This window comes from Spodoptera frugiperda, chromosome 3 (assembly GCF_023101765.2).
Source record: "Spodoptera frugiperda isolate SF20-4 chromosome 3, AGI-APGP_CSIRO_Sfru_2.0, whole genome shotgun sequence".
NCBI classification, from domain to species: domain Eukaryota; kingdom Metazoa; phylum Arthropoda; class Insecta; order Lepidoptera; family Noctuidae; genus Spodoptera; species Spodoptera frugiperda.
This window is the reverse complement of record NC_064214.1, coordinates 9,767,043-9,791,807: the sequence shown is the minus strand read 5'-3', so window position 1 is coordinate 9,791,807 and position 24,765 is coordinate 9,767,043. Positions and strand designations below refer to the sequence as shown.

The window sequence follows — 24,765 nt, the reverse complement described above, 5'->3', positions numbered from 1 at the left end:
AATAAGCCTATTTTTAATACCAGTAAAGCCTACACTTTGGGAGATATGATTTTTTTTGTGTCCACGTAGAGAATATTTCAAGAAAAAAAACAAAATGGCCGCCACATAGCTGATAAGTAGTTTGGACTTAAATATGTAGTGTATTTGTGTATTAGAATAGTTGTTCTATCAATCCTTAGAATATCGCTAGTACATGACCAAACACACTGTATATTCTTATATACCTTTGTGAGTACAGACTGCACATCAGGTTAACGGTTGAGCTTAATACGAAATTACGTACCTATAAGTATTACTTATTTTAGTACTATTACTTATTTTAGAAGATTAAGTGAATAGTTAACACTATTTTTATGATATTTTTTTCTCTAAAGCGTTATTTTATATTTTTGTGTGATTTATGATTCTTGTGTTATGTTACTTGTCTATTTTGTACCTGTTGTAAATTTCAGACACAATCAACGTTGTTCTATGAACACCTAAATGAAATGATCTATTAAAAAGACCGCTTTTCATGAATGGAGACTAGATACTTCCAAACGGCTCCGTGATCATCAAGCTGATTTAATTTGGAAATGGTCAGACAAACTATAATGTCGCGGCACCTTCCTTCAAATTAATTTGTTTATATTGAGCATTTTAGTATTTAAACAACAATAGCTTATAAAAACGCGTCTGCTTCCAAAAATACAGTTAGAAGAATAAATTAGAATGAATTGTTTATGCATTGTAGGTAAATAACTATTGTATCGTAGAAAACGTAAGCATAATATTTAAATGAAATAGCTAGTAGAAAAATAATTTTAACGACATCTGTTAAATAGAAGTTGAAACTAATAATGTTTTAAAGCGACATCTACTTACTACAAAACAAAGATCACCAAATGGTACAAGAATAGCTTACAAGATGTCACTATTTTTTGTTGGATACTGTTTACTTATTAGTAACATAGATGGCGCTGATAATAAGTTTTAAAATTCGCTATTTCGTTCAGAATTATTAATCAATTTCTTTACTTATCTCAATGTTAATTATAAAAATAATAAACGAGCTTAAAGTAGTGTTAACTACTTTAAGCTCGTTTATTATTTCTACGAAAACAAAATAAACAAAAGCGTACTTCTATCATTTTATTCATAGTTTACACATTACATGCCTATCTGACTCCTTAACAACGAAGATACAATGATAGAATAACAAAAACAAACATCAAAAAGGAAATGCAACACATAATAACGTCACGAGATACAACATAAAATTCAAAATTGCTGTTACCGAAAAATGCGCTTACCACTAGAGGTCACTGTAAGAAAATTTACATCAATTTTGCTTGGCACACACTAGCCCTAATTTCCCTTAATTCTGTATTATTTTAGCACAATTTCATATACATTGACATTCAATTCAACCACCCATTAAGAGCTAAACACACCTTATAATGGATCTCCAAAACATTGAAAATTTTGTTATGTACAATAAGAATTTAATGAGACATATTTACTGTACAATTTATCATTTAATCTATTAATACACGATCCCTTAATTTTATGATTTGATGTGGAATTATAGACCTCAAAGTCAAATAAAGAAGGGTTACTTTTGCATCCATGGGACCTTAAATTCGGTCTTTTGGATACCAACTGCGCTAAGGTCCGTTTGACCAGTTTAAATGGTACAAAAAGGTATACATATAACATTGATGTAATGATTAGACATTTATACACTACATATAATTTACGAAATGTTATATACAGGACTGGTCAAAAAGATATACTATCTTTGCACGCTTTGCACGTTATTTTGACACAATTTGATTAATGGTTAGTCTCAAGAACCAATGTCTCAGTAGATATAGCTAAGTAGAGGTTGAATTTTTGACTAATTTATTATCTTCGCCTTTTACCCCGAAGGGGTAAGCAGAGGTGCACATTACAATTCTTAATGCCACTGTACAATGTACACCCACTGTTCACGATTTGTGTTATAGGTTTCATGTAATATGGGGTAAGCCTATTGTCATATGTGTATTATGTATTAATCTTAACAGCCAAAAATGATAACTGGTCTCAATAAAAAAGGGGTTTTGATATCATTTTCTAGTAGTACATTCAATAGACATTATTTTTATCGAATTTCTGTCAAGGACAGATGAATTTTGACCGTACATCAACCTCTACTTTTCGCAACCCCATCTACAGACAGACAGTTTTTAGAGACTAGCCACAGGACATTAATAACCACACAATCATTAAACATTATATACACAACAATGACAATTAAATCTATGTTATTTAAAGAACTAGTGTGTGCTTTAACGAAACCACATTACTATGTACAGATCAGATCAAAATACATATAATTTTATCTACTTGTACATAAATCCAGCTTCACCCACATTTCCTTGGCTCTACACACGCGTTTTAGTATATGTATGCTTGTCTCTGTCACACTCATGTTTTGTGTTAAGAGTGGGATAGAGACAGAAGATTCAATGAGACTGGAATAATGATGAATGGTTGAAAATTCTTTTAAATTATTAGCCATATTTTACCAAACCATATCTTACAGTTGTATCAACAAATTTTGTATTCTATTGCCTTGTCAATAAGATCATAATTAGCTGCAAAAATTGGGTTTTCTTATATGTAAACTTTATTTGTACAGAATAGAACTCAAAATCGGTTGTTCCAGCTATAAATATGGATTGCTAAAATTTCTAACAGAATTTTCAAACATTCAGAATTATTACAGTACAAATATCAGTTTTTATTTCAATAAAACATGTGTTTAGACTTCTTTAACACTCAATCTTGATTAATTATATACCCAATTGTTCCCTTAAACAGAGATCAGATTTATTTTGTCAATAATACTCAATATACCTTTACGATTCAATAGTCATCTTTACACCCTTTGTTATAAGGTCGAGAATTGTTCAAATGTTCATAGTCCTCTCACACACACATAATCTCATTCATAGCTTTGTATAATAGTACAAAATGACATTAAGAACATTTATCACGACTCTAACAAACACCATTTAAAAATAAAACAAAAAAAAAATTTTAACATCAAAGGCATATAGAAAAAATAAGAAAAATGGGGGTAACATCGACATGTTAAATATTAATTCTAATTTTGTGACACCAATACTTAAAAATTTTATGTCAAAAACAATTTTCACAAAAAACAAAAATACAATAATAATAAGGGTCCATGATTTAATCATTATTTATACTAATTTTAATGTCAATGCTAAAAAAAAACAATTAAAAATTTAAGCGTCTGATTTATCAATATCCAATTAGTTGGGATTGTAGGCTTCATTTTATAATAAACTTTTTGAACGCCAGATTATCACTACATAGTATAAAACAAAGTCGCTTTCTCTGTCCCTACGCAACGGAATTTGATGCGGTTTTTTAATAGATAGAGTGATTCAAGAGGAAGGTTTATGTGTATAATACATGCGTAATATATCACCATTGCACCCATGCGAAGCTGGGGCGGGTCGCTAGTAGATTATACAAGTATAAACATCCTCCAGTCACAAATTCTTAAGGTTTAATGTAATTTGTCACCCCTATCGGTGGCAAGAAAGCACACGGCCCACCTGATGGTAAGTGGTTACCGTGGCCTATGAACACTTGTAACACTTGGGGCATTACATGCGCTTTGCCAACAATTAAGAAACCTATTTACTCCCTTCTTGAAGTACCCCATATTGTAGCCTACTGGGAAAACCTCGGCAAATAGTTTATTCCATCACAGGGTCTGTGAGAGGAAATTCCTCTGAAACCTAGAACTGGCGTTCAAAAACATAAAAAAATATATAAAGTAAAATAAAAATTAAATAACACATTACCTGATCCTAATCATATTGTTCACGACATTACATAATTAGCTCACTTTGGCTAAACATCGATTTTAAATCGATAGAAATTTAATTGATGACTTTTAGTAACTAGTACACTTGTTACAATTATTACATATACAATAACCTTATACCTAAATGAGACCAATATACAATTGAATACGACTTTATAATCCTATAAAATATACTTAGCTACCTATGTAATCATTCTTTTGAAGTCAGAAAGTCTTTGAACATTTTAGTGGCCTTGCTGGGTATAGGTTTCTGCAAAAAAAGAGGAACGTCACGCCTTTTATCCCCGAAGGGGTAGGCAGAGGTGCACATTACGGTATGTAATGCCGCTATACAATGTACATATACTATTCACCATTTGTTATAAGTCCCATGTAATAGGGTCATAGGGTAGGTTTCTGCATTATGATAATTCCTTTGAGTGACTATTTACTAAAACAATTAATGCTAAAACGGTCATTTATAGCAATAATTGTGTAGTAAACTACAATAGAAGTGATATATTATCATCCCATTCCATACTTTGAGTTTCTACCTCTTATTGCTGTACTCAGAGTCATTTAATGATTACCTTAACTATTCCTTAGTAACGATTTTATTCCATGAAGAATTGCTTAACCTAGTCCTTAGCTATTGATTTAGGACAAAATAGTTACTAAGGAATAGTTTAAGTAATCATTAAACGACTCTGACTTACGCAGTTAGAGTACTCAAAGACAAAAAGAATGGTGCTTAATGGTCAAGATGCCTATTTTAGAACATCAAATTTATTTCTTCTAATATTTTTTTTTAAATGGGACGAATTATGTTAATTTTCTCTTCTCCTGCAGAAACCTAAACACAGCAAAGCATAGCATAGGAATTAAGTTTTTATTGTAATAGATATAAGTATAGAAATCAGTCGCACTATGATCTTTAGAAGTAAAGAATACGTTTTATCTAAGTTTACGACATTCGATCTTTTGTCGTCAGCGCCATAGCTTACCAACAACATTGAACCTTAATTTATTGATTATAAATTTGAAATTCACTTGTCAAGTTATGACGCGTATACGTTGACATCGATCGTTTGTATGATTATGTCACGATAGTTAGAGTTGTTATCATAAGACATCAATTTCAGAGCAAAGGCATCCTCCTTAGTATGTCATGGCGATCCTCATTTGCATTCAATGATTACTCGCTAGGCTACAGAGAAGCCTGCCCACGCTACATCTTTCAAAATACTCGATACACCCAACTATCGCGACATCATTGTATAAAAATCATAATAAATACATTTTACGAATACCTGCAAACATTATCCCTTATACACTATAAACACCAAGACTGACATTTTTAATAAAATTCTCAAGTCCACTTCAGCTGCATCCGCAGTCCTTTATACACTTAAACACTATAAACTATAACTTTCTACACAGTGGTACAAACATAGATTGTCAATAAAATATTTCCTCCATTAATTTTACTATCGCTTATAAAAATAGCAACATATAACAATATCGCTTTAACAATCTGCGGCTAAGCATTATATTCAATTTGGTTAAACTTTAAACTTTATAATCATCTAAGCATTGAAGCTGTACAATCTATAACGTGCTTAGCGTAACATACTTTAAGTTTTGTACTTTAACCAACCGTCTGTGTGTACCACTGCTAATAAGTTAGTTAATTCACTTCACTATCACTAAAGCGTCACTGTCGCGTCACCTCAAGTGTCAATTTTCACGTATTATGAGGATCTTTTTGAAGTCCCAGGATCATTCTGGCTCCGCAAACATAAATGAGAACTTTTCGTGGCTGGTGGGGGCGATGACGCGAGCCTCTATTAGGCATTGGACGACCCACGTGGTGGACACGAGTGGGATGTTGTCCTGATTCGCCTTGTTTTGTACTTCATGGGGACAGTCCCACTCTGTGACGAGTGCCAGGGCTCCCGACATGTTGAGGTCTTCCTCGTTGACGACTCGTGTAGTAGCCCCGGCCAGGGTGCAGACTCGCTCCCAAAACTTGACGAATGTATCCTGGTCTCCACATAGGAGTATGATCTTGTCTTTGAAGAACGTCGCGTTGCGCTTGCCTGATGGCGGAACCTGATGAAAAGATTAGTAGATAACATAACTTTGGTATAAACAACAATAGAAAATATGGCTTAAATATTATTTCTGAAAACTGATTAACAATCTGTAAGTCGAAAATTCATATAAGATAACATAATAGACGTATGCTTTTCCTTGCCTGCAATGTAAGCAAAGAACACATTCACCTTTCTTGTTTTAGGAGCTTTTTAAAAATAGGATGGTAGCCTAGATTCCATGGTTCTACTGGAAATTTTAACATTAAATAATAATTATTATTACTAACAAACTACATACCCAGTTAATAAACCTCTGTTTCAGAATAGACCAGCCGGCTGGTAGGGCGAAGGAGTCGATGTCATGCAGCGAGTTCTCGATGCAGCTCATGATGACCCAGCCATGAGACACGGAGCGGATGTCCGCGGCGAGGCACTGGATGTACTTCGCAGTGAGACACGGCCGCGGGGCGATCAGCTTGCAAACACTATACTTGTTCTTTGGTACGTCGTCGAAGTGGCTGGAAGAGGATACATAAATTAGTTTATTACTGTTACTAAATGAGAACTGTGAAGTAATAAATCCTAAATAAATAAAAGAGAAAAAAAAATTGGTTTGTTTTAAGTGTGGGAGAGGCATGTTTCGGCACGAATGGGCCGCATGACTGGAGTGATACCACGGCCTCACAGAAAAAAACCGACGTGAAACAACGCTTGCGTTGTGTGAGTGAGGTTACAGGAAGCCCAATTACCTCCCTCCTAATCTTCCCAATTCCCTAACAACCTTTAAATTCCTAACCCTCATAAGGCTGGCAACGCACTTTTAACGCCTCTGGTGTTTCGGGTGTCCATAGGCGGGTGGCGATTGCTTATTAGGTCACCCGTCTGCTCGTTTACTGGCTTATACCATAAGTTCATTAACAGTAACAGTTTTATTATTAGAACTTATGACGGGGTATTTACCATGTTTATTCACTTCGATGAGTTTCCGATATTTCGGCACTGTTCCAATCGCCATGATCACGGATTAACTCCAGATAAGTGGAATCGAAGTGAATAAACATGATAAACATCCCGTCATAAGTTCTAATAATAGTGTTAGTGACCGTGTCAGTTTAAAAACTTATAGTAACAGTTTTGCCTTAGTTACCTGTACACGGACCTGTACACCTGTACTACTGTAGACTGCCTCGTTGGCCGAGTGGTCGCAAGTGCGACTGCCGGACAAGGGGTCTCGGGTTCGATTCCCGGGTCGGGCAAAGTATAACTGGGCTTTTTTCGGATTTTCGAAAATTTCTCAGTGGTAGCTCGGAGTCTGGAAATGTGCCCGGTATATGGCAATAGGCTCACCACCTATTACATGGGACTTACAATATAAATTGTGAAAAGTGGGTGTACACAGTGGCATTACGTGCCATAAGGTGCACCTCTGCCTACCCCTTCGGGGACTAAAGGCGTGACGATATGTTTGTATGTATGTTCTTTACCAGTAACAGTTTTTTTTCGCCTTAGTTACCTGTAGACAGTCCCGCCGCCGGCCTCGAGCTGTTCCTTGAGGCGCTCCTTGTTGAAGGGCCGGTCGCAGAACTCCAGGTCCTCAGTGTCAGTGCCTGCCACTGAGGACGTGGTCTCACCGTCCTCCTCAGACGAGTAGTGCCGGGTCTCTGCGCTTTGAGTGGCCTAGAGAGTGATATTATTTGTAGTTTTGCTTTGAGGTTAATAAAATTATAAAGAAGTGTGCTGGGTATATAAGCAATAAATATGAAATATTTTTATAATATTTTTGTATGTGTTTTATTTTATTTTCACATTTTATTTTTTTTAAATATTTTTTTTTCCTATTAACTGAAAACAGTGTCACCATTATGTTGTCCTACAGTGCATGTTGTGACACCTTAAAATGATGTGCATTTAAATTGATTATTATGTAAGTGTTTAGATATAAGTCCTAATGTAACAACTACTGGTTGTCCTAATAAATAAATAAATAATTTTTTATAATAACTATCTATCGTGAGACATGCTAAATTAACTACAATTACGGAGCAGCGTGCACAGATGCGGCGACGTCGCGCAGCCTAGGTCAGTAGCTCATGATGAAGAGTCCCTCTGTGACTAAAAACTAGTAGAGCTTTTCTCCATTAATTTACGTAAGTTAACCGTGATTTTAGTTAATGAAATATTACTTTAATAGTGGCTCAAACTTCGCCATTTTCAAGATTGTAAAATTACTGGAAAACATACGCAGATTACCTTTCCTGAATACAAAAAATCTAAGTGAAAAATTTCATTACTGGACAAAGTTCACCTTTCTAGTTTTGATGTAACATTTATAGTTTCTCGTGCAGGCGTATTACTAGTTCATTATTCCATTAGTAAGTAAAGTGTATCTACCTTCTCAGTACGTGTCCGCCTCGGCGTCTCAGTACAAGTCAACAAGAAGTGTAGCCCAGAGAACAGCTTATTATCAGCTCCTGGTATGGGACCCATCTTGGAGACAGTGTCCTCGTCGTTCTCAAACTTGGTCAGCTTGGAGTTCTTCTTGCCTATATTCTGTTTCGACGCGCCTTTTAGCTGGAGCGGCCCGGCTGCGGAGAGTGAGACACCTGGTGATTAGTTTTCATACAGCAATTGTTGTAGTAATGTTCTTAGCTATATTGTAATATTGATAGAAAGACAATCTCATATATTTCGAAAATGTGAATTGGAAATTGTTGTAACTACACCTTATGCATATGAAACTGTGACTACTCGGCAGTATTTAAGGTCATTGCACACATTAACGGCACGGCACGGCGTCTTTTTGCTTTCGAAACGATATAAAAAGGTTATAAGCACGCTGTCAACGCGCGGACCGTGTGCTTACAGCTCTTTTCGTATTAACGTTATGAAATATATCATAAGACATAAGATCTTATGTTTTTAAATGACAAGCAAGTTGCTGGGTTGGAGCTGTGCCGTGTTACATGTCCTTTATTGTCTACAAAAACTTGTAAAGAAAACAATTTGCACACGACTTCTTTCATATAGTGAACATGTCGCAATAAAAAAATATCTGGGATTTCGTGAAATCCCTATTTAATCAAAAACTGGGACATTAACCTTTTGCGGGTAAGTAGAAAGCAGATGCCAGTCCCTCTATGTTAATGAAATGGTGACATTTACCCGAATCTATTAAGACTGAATGCCGAACACAATCTATTTAAGACAAACATAAATTAAATTATTTTTATCATTTTCAAATCTCACCTTTAACCCCATCAATCTTCCTAGGAGTCCTCTGTACCTCTGGTTCGACGCCCGCGACCTCCTCCAGTCGGGTGGGAGGGGCGGAGTTACTGCTCTCACTCATCTCGCTACTCTCACTCGCTAGCCGCTTGCGACTGATCGGGGTACTCTTCGATTTTACACCTGGAGATAAGCATTGAAAGATGTGATCTGAATACCCACATCTAATTATATCTTGTTAGCACACCTACTTGACAGCAGATATATTATGTAAACTATCCCATATTAAACTTGGTATTTAATATTTTCTCGTTAGTACATATGTAAAGAAAATTAATTAATTAATATCTAAGAATGGTTTGTCTGAATCGATTTATTGATCTTCAGACGTTACAATGTCGATGGAGTCAATTAGTTGACCTTCTAATAAAAGAAAATCAATTGCCACTTATAGACATGCAATTTAAACGACGGTCGAATCAAAAAAAAAACAACGTCATGCCTTTTATCCCCGAAGGAGTAGGCAGAGGTGCACATTGCGGCACGTAATGCCGCTATACAATGTACAGTGTACACCCACTTTTCACCATTTGTGTTATAAGACCCTTCTCCGGCCTTAGGCGAGGCGAGAGAGAGTGTCAGACTCTTACTGACTAAAAACCACCCTGTTCCTACTCCTGCTTTTCGAGCTGGAACCCCGGTAAACCCGCTAGGCAGTCCGCAGCTCCGGAGCAAAATTACGGTAGGCAGGCACCATTGATATGATGACGAATGTTTATTTAATTAACTTATAAAATGCAGATAAGACCATGTACAACGTGATTAACTGATAAAGTACTATAGTAAACATATTTATCTACCACTTGAGTGCTATTTATGTAATGATTGTTATCATGTTGTCATAGCAATGTTATCTGTTAGTATTTGATAATTTAACATAAGTATGCTGAATAAGTGAAAAGATATAATATTCAGGTAGCTGAGTGCATAATATTTAGGTAGCTAATTACATTCAACTATAGTGCAGTCAGAATCGCGGGGAGCCAGTTGCAGGTCGAGCGCAACGTGACGTCTTATAACTAGCCTTCCTTGATAAATGCACTATCCAACACAAAAATAATTATTCAAATCTGACCAGTAGTTTCGGAGATTAGCGTGTTCAAACTTTTTAGCTTTATTGTATATTAATATAATATAGATTAGGTTTATATTCATTTTAAGACTTGCGCCAACTTCAACATATGGTGTAAAAACTAGCATTGAGGCAATTAAACCAGGTAGGATCATGGTTATCATACTAACCTGAAATACCAGAAGTGGAGGCTTTAGGGCTCTTCGGAGAAGCGACACGTTTGCGTGCACTCGAGTTACCCTTGTCGCGGCTCCGAGCGCTGCGAGGTCCCTGGGATAAGAAAATATTTCTGTTTGATCTCATTGAATTTATTAGAACTTACCCTTAATAAAACTGCTTAAGAGCAGTACATAATTTTTTAAACGTTGCCCCACGCTTTGGTTTTCTCATGTATCGTGGCATCGTTTACAAACATACAAGTTCACATACACATGACACCCAGACCCGAAACAACAATTCGTGAATCCCACAAATTAGTTGCTCCTTGCGGTAATTGTACGCGCTACACGTTACGCAGCAGCCGGTTGTCCAGCGACCGCGCCGATCGTGTAGTCATTAATTAATTGCTCTAGAGCAGTTTTATTAGATTATCAAGTTTGTTTATACTTCTCACGCCTTGGGCTAGAGAGGTGAGTGTCAGACTCTTACTGACTAAAAACCACCCCGTTCCTATTCCTGCCTGTCGAGCTGGAGCCTCGGTAAACCCACTAGGTAGACCGCAACTCCAGAGCATCAGCCCTACTAGGTTCCATCTGTGGTGGTCTGATGGCTCTTTGAGCACAATTTATACGCACAATTTGGCAATAGGTACCTGTATGATGTTATCGAGGTCGAGCTCCCGATGGTGCCTGCGCCTGGGCGTGGAAGGTCCCGACGGCTCCCGGGTGCGCGCCGCCTCCTTCAAGGAGCGCGCTTGATCTTCCGTCAGATACAGCTCGCTCGCTGTTACTAGTACCACCGTGTCCCTGTTACACAATGTGTCAGTATAGACGCATGAAGCAAGAAACTATTTTAGAATAATATAATTCATGAACAATTTTAAACAAATGTTTGTTTTTAGAATAAAACAATTTTTACGATGTTTGAAGTTTAGCCACTGAAATATCCGAATGAACAGACTTACGAAGAAAGCCCCCGAAATGTATAACAGTCATTATACATTTCGGGGGCTTTCTTTGTAAGTGATAGGCCTTTTGAAAAATGACTGGTAGTTAGGTTTTCTAGAATCTAAATTCTTTAGATAAGGACACTATATTTTATTCAACTATTTCATGTCGCAATGCCGAATCAAATACAAAAAAAAATATCAAAGAATCACGAAATCATGTAGGGAGACTTATAAAAAAATGCTTCTCACCCATCAGTAGTACATTTGTAGGTGATAGTTCCGCTGTCATTCTCCTCGACTCCCAGCACTAGTCCAGGCTCATAGTTCTGTTCCTCATCAACCATAGCGTAAACGGACTGACCCTCCAAAGGCAACGCCTTCATATCTCCAAATATTATGAAGTCATCCAACAACACCTTCGTCTGGCCATCGTCAAACCTGATCAAATACTTGTTCGGCTCCGTAATCTCCAACACTTTCCCCGAATAGTATCGCTTGTCCACCCACTTGGCTAAAACCACCGTATCAGGAGCGTATCCAGGGTATTCTTGCTTCACCACCGCCTTTTCCACCGGAGTGGCCGGTCGTGGCGATGTAGGGCGACCCTTCTTCTTCAATTTACTCACAGATTTCGGCGTAGCGACCAATGAAGACAATGGTTTCTCGTCTTTAGGAGATTTCACTGGCGATTCCTTCCCGTTTTCCCCATTAGTCGGCACCATTTCTGGTGAATTCATCCCGTGCATGTACTCCGGTTCCTCCGGCTGAGTCGGCAGTAACGCTCGCTTAGTCTTCCCCGCAATAGGCCGTCGCCCTCGCACTCTAGTCTTCTTCAAAGAGCTCTTTGGAGTCGCCTTGTCACATTTATTGACTTCTTCCGGACTTGCGTTACCATTGCTCATGGAACTGTCGTTGGACGCAGATGTTTGAATACCAACAGAAACCTTATCATCACTCAGGCCCTCGTCTACGGAAGTCTCTCGGATGTGCGAGAATATATCTTGGAGTTTCTTCATTAAGGCTTCATATCCCTTGACAGACGTTGTAGGGTTCGCGATGGATTTCCGCGGCGGTTGCGGTACGACAAACGCGCCGTCACTAGTTCGGTTGCTAGACGTCGACGTCGAACTGACTGTGGACGCGAAAGATGTTCTGTTCGGCAAATTGATCATGCCGCCACTGGTTACACTGGATGGAGAATTGCTCACAGACACATCGGCTAGATACGGGTCTATTGTGAACCTTTTAGAAATCCTCTGGTACTCTCTGCACATGTCCATTCCAAGGTCATTGTCCGTCCGAACAACGTATAGAGACAAGAACTCGTTCTCCTCATTGTGACTGATGTGGACATCGAACACTGGTATTTGTGGCGTGGTGATTGGTAGAGAATGACCGTTCGGTAAAGGTGAAATTGTTGAAGGAGTAGCATTGTTACTGGACCTGAACGACTCATTTTTGCCTCTCTTGTTCTTAATAGAGTTCAACTTGGCCATATCAGGAGTACTGTCACTGTCTTCAGCGTTCTTACCATCAGAATTCTCAGTGGGAGTAGATGAATTACCATTCGACAGTTTCGAGATCATCTTCGACGCGACGGTCTGTAGAGGCTCTGGGCTCTCCAAGTTGAGTGAACCCACACTATCAGTGCTTTCTTGGTCGGTCGTCTTTCCAATGTAATCTTTCACTTTGGGTTGGGAGAAGGCGCCTTGATCGGAGTACTTGTACCCTTCACTTCTAGTGTCGCTGATTTTACCAGGATTGAGTTCTTCCTTTCTGTCTCTAACAAGAACTGGGTCACTGTTGCTCGGGGTCTTAATCTTAATTCCATTATCTTCCGGAGTTGGAGAAAGTTGTAGATGGAATCCTTGGGAGTCATCCAACTCGGAGTTCTCTTCGGAGATGGTTTCTGGAACTTTCAGGGGTGGTATCTCGGCGACAAACTCGACACTGGGACGTGAGGAGCTATCGGAGAGGGATACTATTTCCTTTGGCTCATCTTTAGCTTTGCGAGGAGTTTTGTGCGAGGAGGTGACGTCGACGCTGGCGGGGCGAGATTTTGGGGTCTTTGGTGTTTTTGGTTTGGAGATTTCTGCGCTGTTGCTGCGCTTGAGTCTTCGTGGGCTGGATCGGGCCGGAGTACGGACTCTAGAGGTGGATGGAAGTTCCACTTCTTCAGCTTTCCGTTTGGGCGCGCTGGTAATCTCGGAGACTTCGTCATCCAAGTTCTGTGTGGATACGGCGAACTCATCGTCGGTCAGTTCTAGCTTTTGGATCTTTGCGCTGCTATCTGACGGGTCGTCTGATAGCTTTCTTTTGGGTTGCGCTGTCGGTTCTTCTGTAAGACGAAAATTAAAAAAATATTATCATTATGAAAGAAGAGATACCTAAGTGGGACTGGATCCCACAATCTTTGACGAAATCGAAACGAGAGCGCGTTCGGCGTTTTGATTGGCAGACTCGAAAAATGAACCAATCAGAGCGCCTAACACGTTCTCATTTCGATCGCGATAAACGTACAACAAACTCGTACTAAGGGTACAGAGTGGTGTTATTAGTCTCCAAATTACATTTTTAAGATATTTTGGAGTGTGAGTGAGTACTATAAGAGAGTTTCAAACTTACCTTTTGTGTCTGAGGAGACGAGATTAACTTCGTCGGTTCCGCTGCTGACAGTCTGAAAATGGTCAAACATACCTACATAAAACAAAACATTTTATATTTGAAAACAAAAGGAAAACAAATCAGCTTAAACATTTTACAAATATGCACAAAAATAAATAATTAGAATTTTTATTATAACTATCGCGAGACATTATAAATTAATTCAAAATAACTGTTTAGGTACTCACATACAGTAATAGAAATAATTATTTTAATTTATAAAGATTTTATATTCAAGTATGTAATTGTTTTTACAGCTTAGAACTAGCATTAGAAATATCAAATTTTGCAAAATTGAATTTTTCATCATGGTCATAATATTATTATGTATCTATATTTACATAAGTAGGTAGGTATTTTATCTTCTTATTTTGCATACAGTTATATTCTTTCATACTTAATGTATCTATTTCGGACTTAGCGAACTGACTGCCATTCTCAGAAACCTTTAATGATTACTTAAACTATTCCTTAACAACGATTTTCTTCCGAAAATAATGAAATTTGGTATACAGACAGGGTATGTGCTGACTTTTTATGCCACAGGAATGCGAGCGAAGCCACTGGCAGAAGGTAGTTCAAAATTAACATTAATATAAAAGGCAAAGACTACTGGATGGTTACGAAACAAGTTTTTTACAGGGATAGATAGCTTGGTATAACAAAGAGGTTACGTTAATCCAAGAAGGAAGAAGCTACCCGGCAGCAGTTTTATATATTAGTATAAAGGCACATAAATAGTTTTAATAAAAATGAAACAAACCACAACATCGTCATCGGGTTCGTAGACTGGACTGTCAGGAAACAGGTTTTGGGAGTCATCCTTATTGTTGGTGCTGCCCACGTTGTCACCAGCTGCATCCACTACAGGGACTTCGACGGTGGGCTCTGGAAAAAGTAAAAAATATGTATTAGAATTAGTTACGAGTATGAGTGTCCCCCTTGGAGCACAAGGGACTGCCTTTGGTCAGCCGTCTGATTTGGTCTACTATAGTGTATCTTTTTATCTTCTTAAAAAGAGTAGCATAATTTGTTGTTTTTTAAATTAAATACTTTAGCACAATAAATTGAATAAGTATTTGTTTTGACTTGGTGTTTTATGCAATAAAAGTAGGAACCTTTATTGCAATAAAAGTACCTTAAACCTGACTGTCACACAATTTTTATTAATTCATTTTAATTAATTGATCTGAAAAATATATTTTAAAAAATTCTTTAGTTTCTACAAAGAACTATCAATACTTGTCAAAAGTTGCTAGCTTGTTTAGGTGAAAAATAACATTGTGTGCATTGAATAACATAAAAAAAAAATTTATAACTATTCTAATTTCATTTAAGTAATTGTAAAATACTCTAGATTTAAATTAAAAAAATTACCAATCCTTCTATTTTCAAACAATTTAACATATTCAATTAATTCAAAAATAGAATTAAATTTATTGGAATAAACAAACTCTTTCTTGCCTGCCATTGGCCATACTAACTGAAATTTAGTTTTAAAAATGGCCGCTAATAAAAGTGCAAGTGGTTTTACCATTTACTATCAAATCATAGCTAGTATTTGAGAGGCCCATTATTTTACTGGTATTGATAGCTACCCAAAACTAGTTCTAATATGAACATGTTGCAACTTGTCTGAAAGACCTCAGTTGAGTGGGTCCGTTGTCCGGTACCATGTTCCATTTTTCAAGGTCTCTGTTAATTACTTTTTTTAGCCAGAGGATGGGACATTAATAAAATATTTGGTAATTTTATCGAATTTATGTGTGAGTGACCAAGAAAATAAAATATAATTAGGTACCTACCAATATCAAATAAAAAAATTAATACCAATAATAAGATAAAAATTATATTTCTGAATTATGCTACTTTTTTAATAAAAAAAAAATCCAGCAGAAATATTTTATATAGTTCAAAAAATCAATTTTCGCATTTTCTTATTAGAAACTGATTAGAATATAAGTGGTTTAGTAAATTATTAGTAGATAATTAGAATTATTTTATTACTGCAATCATTTCGTACTGCAAGCATATTATAATTAAATAGAATCTCCATAATAAAAAATAATCAACATCTATGGTACTGTTACTGGCACAATGAGTCCAACTTTCATTATAACCTAAAAAATGAAGCTTCATGATTCCAAATACAAATCTAATCAGAACTATGGCAGTCATCTTGAATCATTAAAAACAAACGAATATCCAATCGTATTTCCCAATAAAAATAACAAAAGCGACGGTAAACGGAAACGTATTTGTAACTCAAAAATAGATACAAAACCTTATTGATGTTTGTGTTATTATCCGACCAAAATAAGTAGGTCAATTCTGTGCAAGACGATGACCTAGTGAAATCTAACTGAACCCATAATTTTCTTGCATCTCATCGAGTACAATGTTTAAGATCATACTAAAAATCGTCAAACGTATATTAATATTCATCTACGAACGAGAGCAACATTGAAAACATAGAGATATTCTAATATAATTGAAAGTTACATGACGACATTTTAATTTTGTTCGGCTTATATGATTGAATGTCAAACTTGAGCGAGAAAATAAATGGTAATTACTGTATGAATGCTGCAATTACCTGACACTGGCGGGTTACACTCCATTTCAACGGTATTATCCTTGATTTCTTCCATGTTTTACTCAATCAAAAAGCAGTAATAATCCAAAAGTGGCGCGAGTTAACACCGTAACATCTGTCACTCAAGATTACGTTGAAACTCCGAGCATTTCTAAGTAGATAAATAAATATTAGAATAACACTATTGAGTAGCTGGAACTAACACGCTTTGAGAATACAATAGAACATAAGAAATTACGCAGAAAATTATATTTTTGTTAATTTTGCGAAGAAACCGACACAAGCTGCAAACCGCTCGCTTGTTGATCCGGCCTGAGTTGCCAGCGTGAGAACCCCTAATTGCTACCAAAATATTTATGTGAGAACGTATTAAAATCGATTTGTGTACTAAGTTAGAAAGGGAAAATAAAATCTTTTAACAAAAAGTATGGTCTATTACTATAAAAATATGATTTATTTATACAAATTTCATGAATTTAAATTTTTCAAGTAATTTGAAGAAAACATTAAATACAACTATGGCAACATTGCGATTGATTCTGAAAAATACGTATAAAAGAAGCGCTAAAACACGAATTTCTTACTTTTAACATTAGTTAGGATCGCAGTGCCGGACATAAATATTAATTACCTATATTAACAATGGCAGCTAATAGCAGAGCCATTCGCCTTCTAAAGGCTATGGACAACTTAGTATCGAAAAAGTGTTTTGATTCCGGTGTTGTTCTCAACAAAGTAAGTAATCAGTTAATTATTAATAATTATTTTATAATTTTAAGCCTTTGACTGCCAATAAAAAACTGTTGAAGGCAAATCCTCCGCTAATGTCTGTCACCGGTGAGCCCCGTGGCGTTAAAAGTGTTAAATACAGATACTTTAAGTCGTTTGGCAGCATTTTGAATGAAAAGCAAACAAGTTTTTTATTATTATTTTTATTTGTTGACATACTATTTCAAATCTTACGTGTGTAGAGTACGTAATTAGTTAACTACCTTCTTTAATAGATCTCAAGTGTACCGTTCCCACAATAGGGGTTTCTTAACACAAAAAACACACGGTGTTAATAAGTTCCCTGAGAAATAAATATTTTTTATACGAGAAGAAATAATGATAAGGGGAGTAGGACAATCTAATCAGGATAACAGATACCGGTAATTTTAGTAAGAAATTCATCCGTCTAGGTTATAGGGCATAACTAAAATCTTTTATTTAAAAAATAAGAGAAATCATAAAATTGACTTTAGAAAAAATATTGACGCAACCTGTACCTACCATTAAGTAGTAATCTGATGGGATTGCACTCGATGGTATCAGTAAAACAAAGCATTGTGATGAGATTGATATTAATCTTAAAACATTATGTAATTTGCAGTAAACATAAAACATCATAATACTTTTTTCTGGTATTATCTTTGAATTTTTCGAGAGAACTATTTGATTAGTCCGAAATAAAGGAGATAAGGTGTTTCTGTGTGCATTGTGCAACTTAATGCTTTACGCATGTGTGCAGTTGTGTTTATACTTTTCATATGGCTAAGTAAATCCTTATCCTGATTAGGAAACCCCCATCATGTCTGTCTGTTCGTGATCAACTCAAAAATTACTGAATGCATTTTTGTAGGCCACTTTTACATGTGGATAGACATTTTATAGGAACGTTAACATAAATGATTACATTATAATTTATAAAAAGGATTAAGTGACTGACATAGGTTAACTTTTGTATATATTAAACTTCCAAAATGTTATACTTGTAATTTACTAACAATGTTACGATGAAATACTCTTCGAGAATAGAGTTGTCAAATATGATAGATACTGAAAACTAAATAAACCAATGGGGATGATGACGGCGTTTGACAATTAAAAATATTATTTAGTCCATCAGTTAGGGAATTAAAAATATATAATAGACACGTATTTTTTAATTTGTCATATAAGATAACAAATACTTAGCTTACTAACGAATCAAAGCTGTAAGAGTGGGAGCAAATACGTCATTTCTACGAAATTTTTATGTACCTAGAAGTGACGTCACGCGATATTTCAAATCGATATGTCTTCGAAAGTATTTATTTTATATAAAAAAAATATGTCTAATATTTTAAAATAATCTACAACATAGATATTAAAATAAAAATTTGTCATCTACCATATTCTGCAACTTTAGTTAGCAGTGGGTTTGAAAAAATAGACGAGAAAATTTCAAATCTGACTGACATTCAAAAGTTGAACGTAGGTTAAAGTGAGATTATAAATAAAAAGTTTCAAAATATTTTGCGTTTAACTTAAAAGTTAAAAAAACAATTAAAATGTCTAGACTGTGTCACATAAAAAATTAAGTAGATACCTATACTAATTAGCTTTGTTTAATGCCGTAACATATTATGACGGGCCCTATTATTAAAATGTAGAATACTTATGTTATAATACATACTTAAATATTTTGATGAAAAGCCATTGCCAAGGTAAAATTAAGCGGTGTCTTCAGTACCCTTAGTACGAGTTTGCTCTGATTGACTGGTGTAAATGAACCAAAGAATCTGTACCTTTAGTATGAGTTTACTTTAAGTTTAAAGAAATCGAAGTGAGAGTGCGTTTGGCGCTCTGATTGGTTGGTTTATTCGAGCCGGCTAATCAGAGTACCGAACGCGCTCTCGCTTCGATCTCGTGAAACGTAAAACAAATTCGTACTAAGCCCGCTGTCTAGCCAACAAGCCCCATGTTGATTATAAACTGTACTTAACTATTGATTTCATTTATAAAATAAATTGGCATTCTTATTAAACCTTGTAGATGCAAAAATATGTTCGTTTGTTTGTCATCACAACTCATCTGAATTAGTACCCTACATAGTGACCCCAATCTTATTAATATTTTTCTTCATGAACCCTAAAAATTCAATACCTTGCAGAGTGAACCTAATCTTGTCAATATTTCTTTCATTTCTAGTTGAAGGTGACCACGGCGACCAATGGAGAATTTAAAGGAACTTTTACTGTGGATAAATCTATGTGTAACATGGCGGGTACCTTGCATGGAGGCTACATTGCAGCTGTATCCGACGTTTTTTCATATTATACACTACTCAGCAATAATGACGCTAAGATCTCTTTCACTATTGCAATGAATATTAAGTAAGAGTCCATTACCGTAAATCTCTTTTATGAATTGAGAATTTAATCCTAATGAAAAATTGAAATGAAAAAAACTTATTGTTACAGCTATATCAAGGCAGCATTTGAAGGAGAAACAGTGAACGTGGCTTCCAAATCTTTGAAAAAAGGAAAAACTTCAGTGGTAGAAACATATTTCCATAATGAAAAAGGAAATATTTTAGCTAAATCAATCATCTCGTTTCTAGCCGGACCAGAATCAATGCAATCGATACCAAAAGATTTTATAGGTTTTGATTTGACACAAAACTAATTTGTAAATTATATTTAATAGACGTGAAACTACCATTTTGTTATTTTTTTGACAATAGCAACTCTTAATTTAATTTTTATCGAGATTTTTTTTTGGTTTAGGTAAGATATTTATTTTATAAATAAGCTATTTTATTATTGTAATAACAATTATGATGTATTAAAATAAAGGTGATTGTAGCTTCACAACATTTTTATTCTACTAATTACTTGCCTCAATGCAACTACCTAGGTAGGTAACTAGATATTTCGAAAACTGCAGAACTTATGTAACTAGGTAGGTAGTTATGTACTTAAGAAAACACTTAGACATATGTTTTAACACACAAACTTATTATGAGTACTTAGGTATTTATTTATGACGTTAAGTATAGCAAATCACAACATCAACGAAAAAAAATAAAAATTAAAAAAAATAGGTACAATACGCTTTATTGTCATTGAAATACCTTTTGGTATTAAAAGCGTTCTTCATTTAAATCATGGCGCGAATATACTTATTTTGGCGCACCCACAGATTAAAAAAATTGTTGTTCTTTTTGTTCCTACAGTTTATTTTTAATTTATTGAAATACCGCAACAGCTCAAGATTGTTAGAATTTCAAAGTTACCTACATGATTCACACAATTATAAAATAATTTATAATTTGTCAACAATGTTCGGCAGTGGTATTTTCGTTTTTGGCGCTAAAATATTTGATGACAAAGAAAGGAGGCGGGATGCCATAACCGCTTTGCCGTTGGAAATGTCTTGGAAAATATTTTCGTAAGTCTTGTTTCAAAACACAAAGTCATTGCATTTTTGTCTTATGTTTTATTTATGCACATTTTAACGTTTAAGCCTTCTTTCTTCTTTAAAACTACCCACGTACCTACCAACAGGAACCGTACCTACTTAAATATTTTTTTTCAATTCTATTTAAATTTGCTTTCCACGGGACTCTTGGTCCGTGCCCTTGTCATACATTTTGTTTACAATAAATCTAATCAATAAAGTACCTACCTTCTTACATCAATTTAAGGTAGGTAGTTATAGGATTTCGTAGGTAATAAATACTTATTAGGTAGGTACCTACCTAATTTTAATCAGCTTAATATAAAGTCTCTTGCGCGAATGATTCATAATTTTTTTAAAGTATGACATGATCATGTCTGGGCTGTCCTCGTAAATAAAGAATACTTATTATTATAGATTACACAATTTAAACGTACCATATAGGTACCACATACCTGCTTATCATCACGCCTATCTGTCTTATTGGGCTAGGGAAAGGTAACATACGATTCTGCCTACCTCTTTCGCATATTTAGTAGCTCATTTAGGCACCTACATTCATTAATATCTTCATGAATGCTCGTTGATTAACAGTTCTACCGATACATATTACCTTAATACCTAAGTAGCATGAGGTGCTGATAGTTCTTTTGATTAGTAAGTAATTTAAATAGAGGCTGAGACTATTGTCATTACACCGGCTAAAATTCGAGACTCGGCGCTACCACTTAGGAACCTAGAAGATATTTTTTCGAAGAACCGTCAACATTGGCCCCAACTGGGAATTGGACCCGGGATTCAGGGTAACTAATTCGCTCGTCAAACCATCAGCAATCGATCTATTTAGTTTTTTTTCCAGTTATTTAGACCCCACATCGCTACAGACCGCGGCCCGCACAAGCAAAACATGGTTACGAATTATTTCATCAAATAAGAAGCTGAGAAATCGACTGAATCACTTCGAATTGGCAATTAAACTGGGCTCTGAAAGCTTGGCAAACTTCTATAGGAGAAATAAAAGAAAACCACATAAGGGCAAAAGAAGAAATTATTTAGCAGTCGCCAAAACAATGGGTATGTATTAAATAGATTTTTGATCGTTTATACATATGTATATGGCAATAGCTGTGGCAGTGGCAATAGGCTCACCCCCTCATTTTATGGGACTTATATCACAAATGGTGAATGGTGGGTGTACGAAACCACTCACACAGTCAAACCATTTAATTGGATTTGTTGAACTTAGAACTTAAGTTATGTTTATTTTTTTCGTAATCGTTTTTTTCTCAATTCTCATTTTTTTTATAATAGACTAGCAAACCCGGCAAACGCCGTTTCGCCACCTATGATTTTCCCTGTTATCCAGCTGTTCTCTTGAAATTTTCCTGAATTTTCTTTGTTATAAACCTCACGGAGCCCGAGACCTTTCCAACGAATGCAAAACCGTGGAAATTGGTTCGTGAGTTCTGGATTTATAGCGTCAGGTAGGAAAACACGACTTATTTTTATATTATAGATAAGATAAGTATGTACATTTCATTTAGTACACTTAACAGTCACGCTAAATCTTAATGTGTTTTTTTTTTTCAGTGACGTCAAAGCAGACGACGATTTTGAAATCGAAACGTCGAGGCGACGATTTAACTGTATACACGAAACGATTTAAATTATGCTGAATGACGTCAAGATTCAAGAAGATTATAAAAAAAATAAAATACTGACGATAAAATAAATCTGTGTTTGTTTTTAGGGTTCCGTAGCCAAATGGCAAAAAACGGAACCCTTATAGATTCGTCATGTCTGTCTGTCTGTCCGTCTGTCCGTCCGTCCGTCCGTCCGTCCGTCCGTATGTCACAGCCATTTATTTCCGAAACTGTTGGGCCTACATAGTTGAAACTTTGTAAGATGGTGTATTTTGGTAACCGCTATTAGAATTTTGAATAAAAAATAATAAATTTAAAAATTAAAGGGGGCACTCCATACATGGAACTGATTCAAAAAAATTTTTTTTCATCTAACATATCCGTGATTGGTGTCTATGGATAGGTCTTTAAAAATGACATTAAGGTTATTAAAACCATTTTTCGTCAAAATCAACCGTTTACAAGTTAGACGCTTCCAAAGTGGAAAAATGAGTGTCCCCCCCCCTCTAACTTTTAAAATAAGAGAGTGAGAAAACTAAAAAAAATATATGCTGTAGATTTCAATAGAAACTAACAACGAAAATTAGTTTTAACCAGATATCATTATTAGTTTTTAATAAATAAAAAATTTTCAAAAACCACACATATAACTTTGTCGTTCACACAAACGCTATGTAATACCAAGTTATTTTACAACTTTTATATTATGTCATCTACTTGCTGTTACGGAACCCTTCATGGGCGAGTCCGACTCGCACTTGGCCGGTTTTTTTTATTGAATAGGTGGCAAATGAGCAGACGGGTCACCTGATGGTAAGCGATCAGCACCGCCCATGGACACCCGTAACATTAGAATAGTTAAGGGTACGTTGCCGGCCTTTTAAAAAGGAGTTTTGTATCACATTTTTGTAACACCTTTTTATAAAACTGTATTTATTAGCAAATAAATCCTTTGACTTTAACTTTGAGTACCTAGGTACGATCTTTTATTGCAGGTTTGAAGGGTTTTGTTTACTGAGATAAGCTGCGAAAAAAATTAAATTGGGTACCTATCTGCTAATAGCAAATCTACCAAGATAAAAATGGAGTACCTACTTCTAAGGAAAAATACGACGAAAAATCAGTCTACGATTATAAGAACATAGATATTCATCTAAAACTTTGAATAACGACCTTTTAGCTAAGAGCCGCGATGTATCACAAATTGTGAACTGCAGTGTTCTGGGGACGGGTGTGCGATCCATACATTATCTAGCGAAGTAAATTGTAAAACATTTCATGTGTGAACCGAGCCGACGTGATATACTGCTATACGTGGGACTAGCCGGCTGAACGCTTGCGTTTCCACGCACATTACATCGTGTGGAAACATTTTATATCGAAGTATTATTATTATGTTGATAGTTGTTTTGTTTATTAGTACCTACCTAGTTAGTCGGTTCAGTTCGGAAATTAAGGTGATGTCTTTATTAACATGACCATTCGTCAGCATCCAGCGGCTCCCTCAGGCTATCATCAGGTCGTCTGACCATTCTGTAGGTGAAAAACAACATAACTGTTTAGAAAATCACATTAATCAACACCTTTTTACATATTTGTTTAAATAGTTCTTCATTGTTGGAAGTCGAGTTGTTTGAGATCAAAGACTTTTTTAGAACTTGTACCCACCTCAAATTGGTAACTATAAAAGCATCTTACGTAGGTACTAACCCATTACAGATGGGGCCCAGTAAGGCTGATGCCTAATCCGGAGCTGTGGACTACCTAGCAAGTTTACCGGGGCTCCGGCTTGAAAAGCAGAAGTCGGAACGGGGTGGTTTTTAGTCAGTAAGAGTCTGACACTCTCTCTTACCCCGCCCATTGCGAGAGAAGTCATTGGATGACTTTTCCTTCATAAAAAAACCTAAGTGCTTACAAGAATTAAATAAACTTCCTAATTTTTTAACAGTAACATTTAAAGTGAATTTAAAAGCAGTTACTGTCAAATCAACCCCACTTCATTATACGAGGAGAGTTCTAACATCTAAGGTGTAAGGAAGTCACGTAAAAAATTAAATAAAACTTCGCTCCACTGAATATTAGTACGTGCAGAAAAAGATTACCGTACTCCGAAACTCTTCCGACTCTTTATTTGATAAACTTTTTTTTTATTACTTGCTCGGGTTTGTTTTATTTCTTTTCATTGCTTCGGTGTGTTTGGTAAAGTATCGGTAACGGCCATTGTGGTAAA

General features: G+C 35.7%; 3 protein-coding genes across 4 annotated transcripts; 2 read left to right on the top strand and 1 right to left on the bottom strand.

Moving 5' to 3' along the window:
- Positions 1 to 1,118: 1,118 nt before the first annotated feature.
- Positions 1,119 to 17,006, bottom strand: LOC118274254 (TP53-binding protein 1). Of its 2 annotated transcripts, none has more exons than XM_035591691.2 (11): positions 16,690 to 17,006; positions 14,857 to 14,981; positions 14,055 to 14,106; positions 11,679 to 13,767; positions 11,133 to 11,286; positions 10,492 to 10,591; positions 9,211 to 9,372; positions 8,356 to 8,567; positions 7,478 to 7,641; positions 6,263 to 6,482; positions 1,119 to 5,980 (listed from the first exon to the last, which is right to left on the bottom strand). In XM_035591691.2, the coding sequence occupies exons 1-11, from the start codon at positions 16,742 to 16,744 to the stop codon at positions 5,648 to 5,650; spliced, it is 3,666 nt and encodes a 1,221-aa protein (XP_035447584.1). In that variant the 5' UTR covers positions 16,745 to 17,006; the 3' UTR covers positions 1,119 to 5,647. The 2 variants fall into 2 exon arrangements, with proteins under 2 accessions (XP_035447584.1, XP_035447585.1); XM_035591692.2 differs by having other exon boundaries at positions 8,356 to 8,549.
- A 274-nt stretch (positions 17,007 to 17,280) lies between these two features.
- On the top strand, positions 17,281 to 20,151 carry LOC118274253 (acyl-coenzyme A thioesterase 13). Its single transcript, XM_035591690.2, has 3 exons — positions 17,281 to 17,424; positions 19,642 to 19,826; positions 19,914 to 20,151. The coding sequence occupies exons 1-3, from the start codon at positions 17,332 to 17,334 to the stop codon at positions 20,116 to 20,118; spliced, it is 483 nt and encodes a 160-aa protein (XP_035447583.2). The 5' UTR covers positions 17,281 to 17,331; the 3' UTR covers positions 20,119 to 20,151.
- A 501-nt stretch (positions 20,152 to 20,652) lies between these two features.
- LOC118274235 (uncharacterized) lies at positions 20,653 to 22,633 on the top strand. Its single transcript, XM_035591664.2, has 3 exons — positions 20,653 to 20,883; positions 21,752 to 21,966; positions 22,483 to 22,633. The coding sequence occupies exons 1-3, from the start codon at positions 20,774 to 20,776 to the stop codon at positions 22,566 to 22,568; spliced, it is 411 nt and encodes a 136-aa protein (XP_035447557.2). The 5' UTR covers positions 20,653 to 20,773; the 3' UTR covers positions 22,569 to 22,633.
- The last annotated feature ends 2,132 nt before the right edge of the window (positions 22,634 to 24,765 follow it).

Coding starts and splice junctions, on each gene's coding strand:
- LOC118274254 (XM_035591691.2), bottom strand. CDS start 16,744: ATGGAAGAAATCAAGGATAATACCGTTGAAATGGAGTGTAACCCGCCA. Junction 14,107..14,856: donor AACCCGATGACGATGTTGTG/GTTTGTTTCATT, acceptor GACCATTTTCAG/ACTGTCAGCAGCGGAACCGA. Junction 7,642..8,355: donor GGCGGACACGTACTGAGAAG/GTAGATACACTT, acceptor ATCACTCTCTAG/GCCACTCAAAGCGCAGAGAC.
- LOC118274253 (XM_035591690.2), top strand. CDS start 17,332: ATGGCAGCTAATAGCAGAGCCATTCGCCTTCTAAAGGCTATGGACAAC. Junction 17,425..19,641: donor CCGGTGTTGTTCTCAACAAA/GTAAGTAATCAG, acceptor TTTCATTTCTAG/TTGAAGGTGACCACGGCGAC. Junction 19,827..19,913: donor ACTATTGCAATGAATATTAA/GTAAGAGTCCAT, acceptor TTATTGTTACAG/CTATATCAAGGCAGCATTTG.
- LOC118274235 (XM_035591664.2), top strand. CDS start 20,774: ATGTTCGGCAGTGGTATTTTCGTTTTTGGCGCTAAAATATTTGATGAC. Junction 20,884..21,751: donor ATGTCTTGGAAAATATTTTC/GTAAGTCTTGTT, acceptor TTTTTTTTCCAG/TTATTTAGACCCCACATCGC. Junction 21,967..22,482: donor AGCAGTCGCCAAAACAATGG/GTATGTATTAAA, acceptor TTTTTTTTTCAG/TGACGTCAAAGCAGACGACG.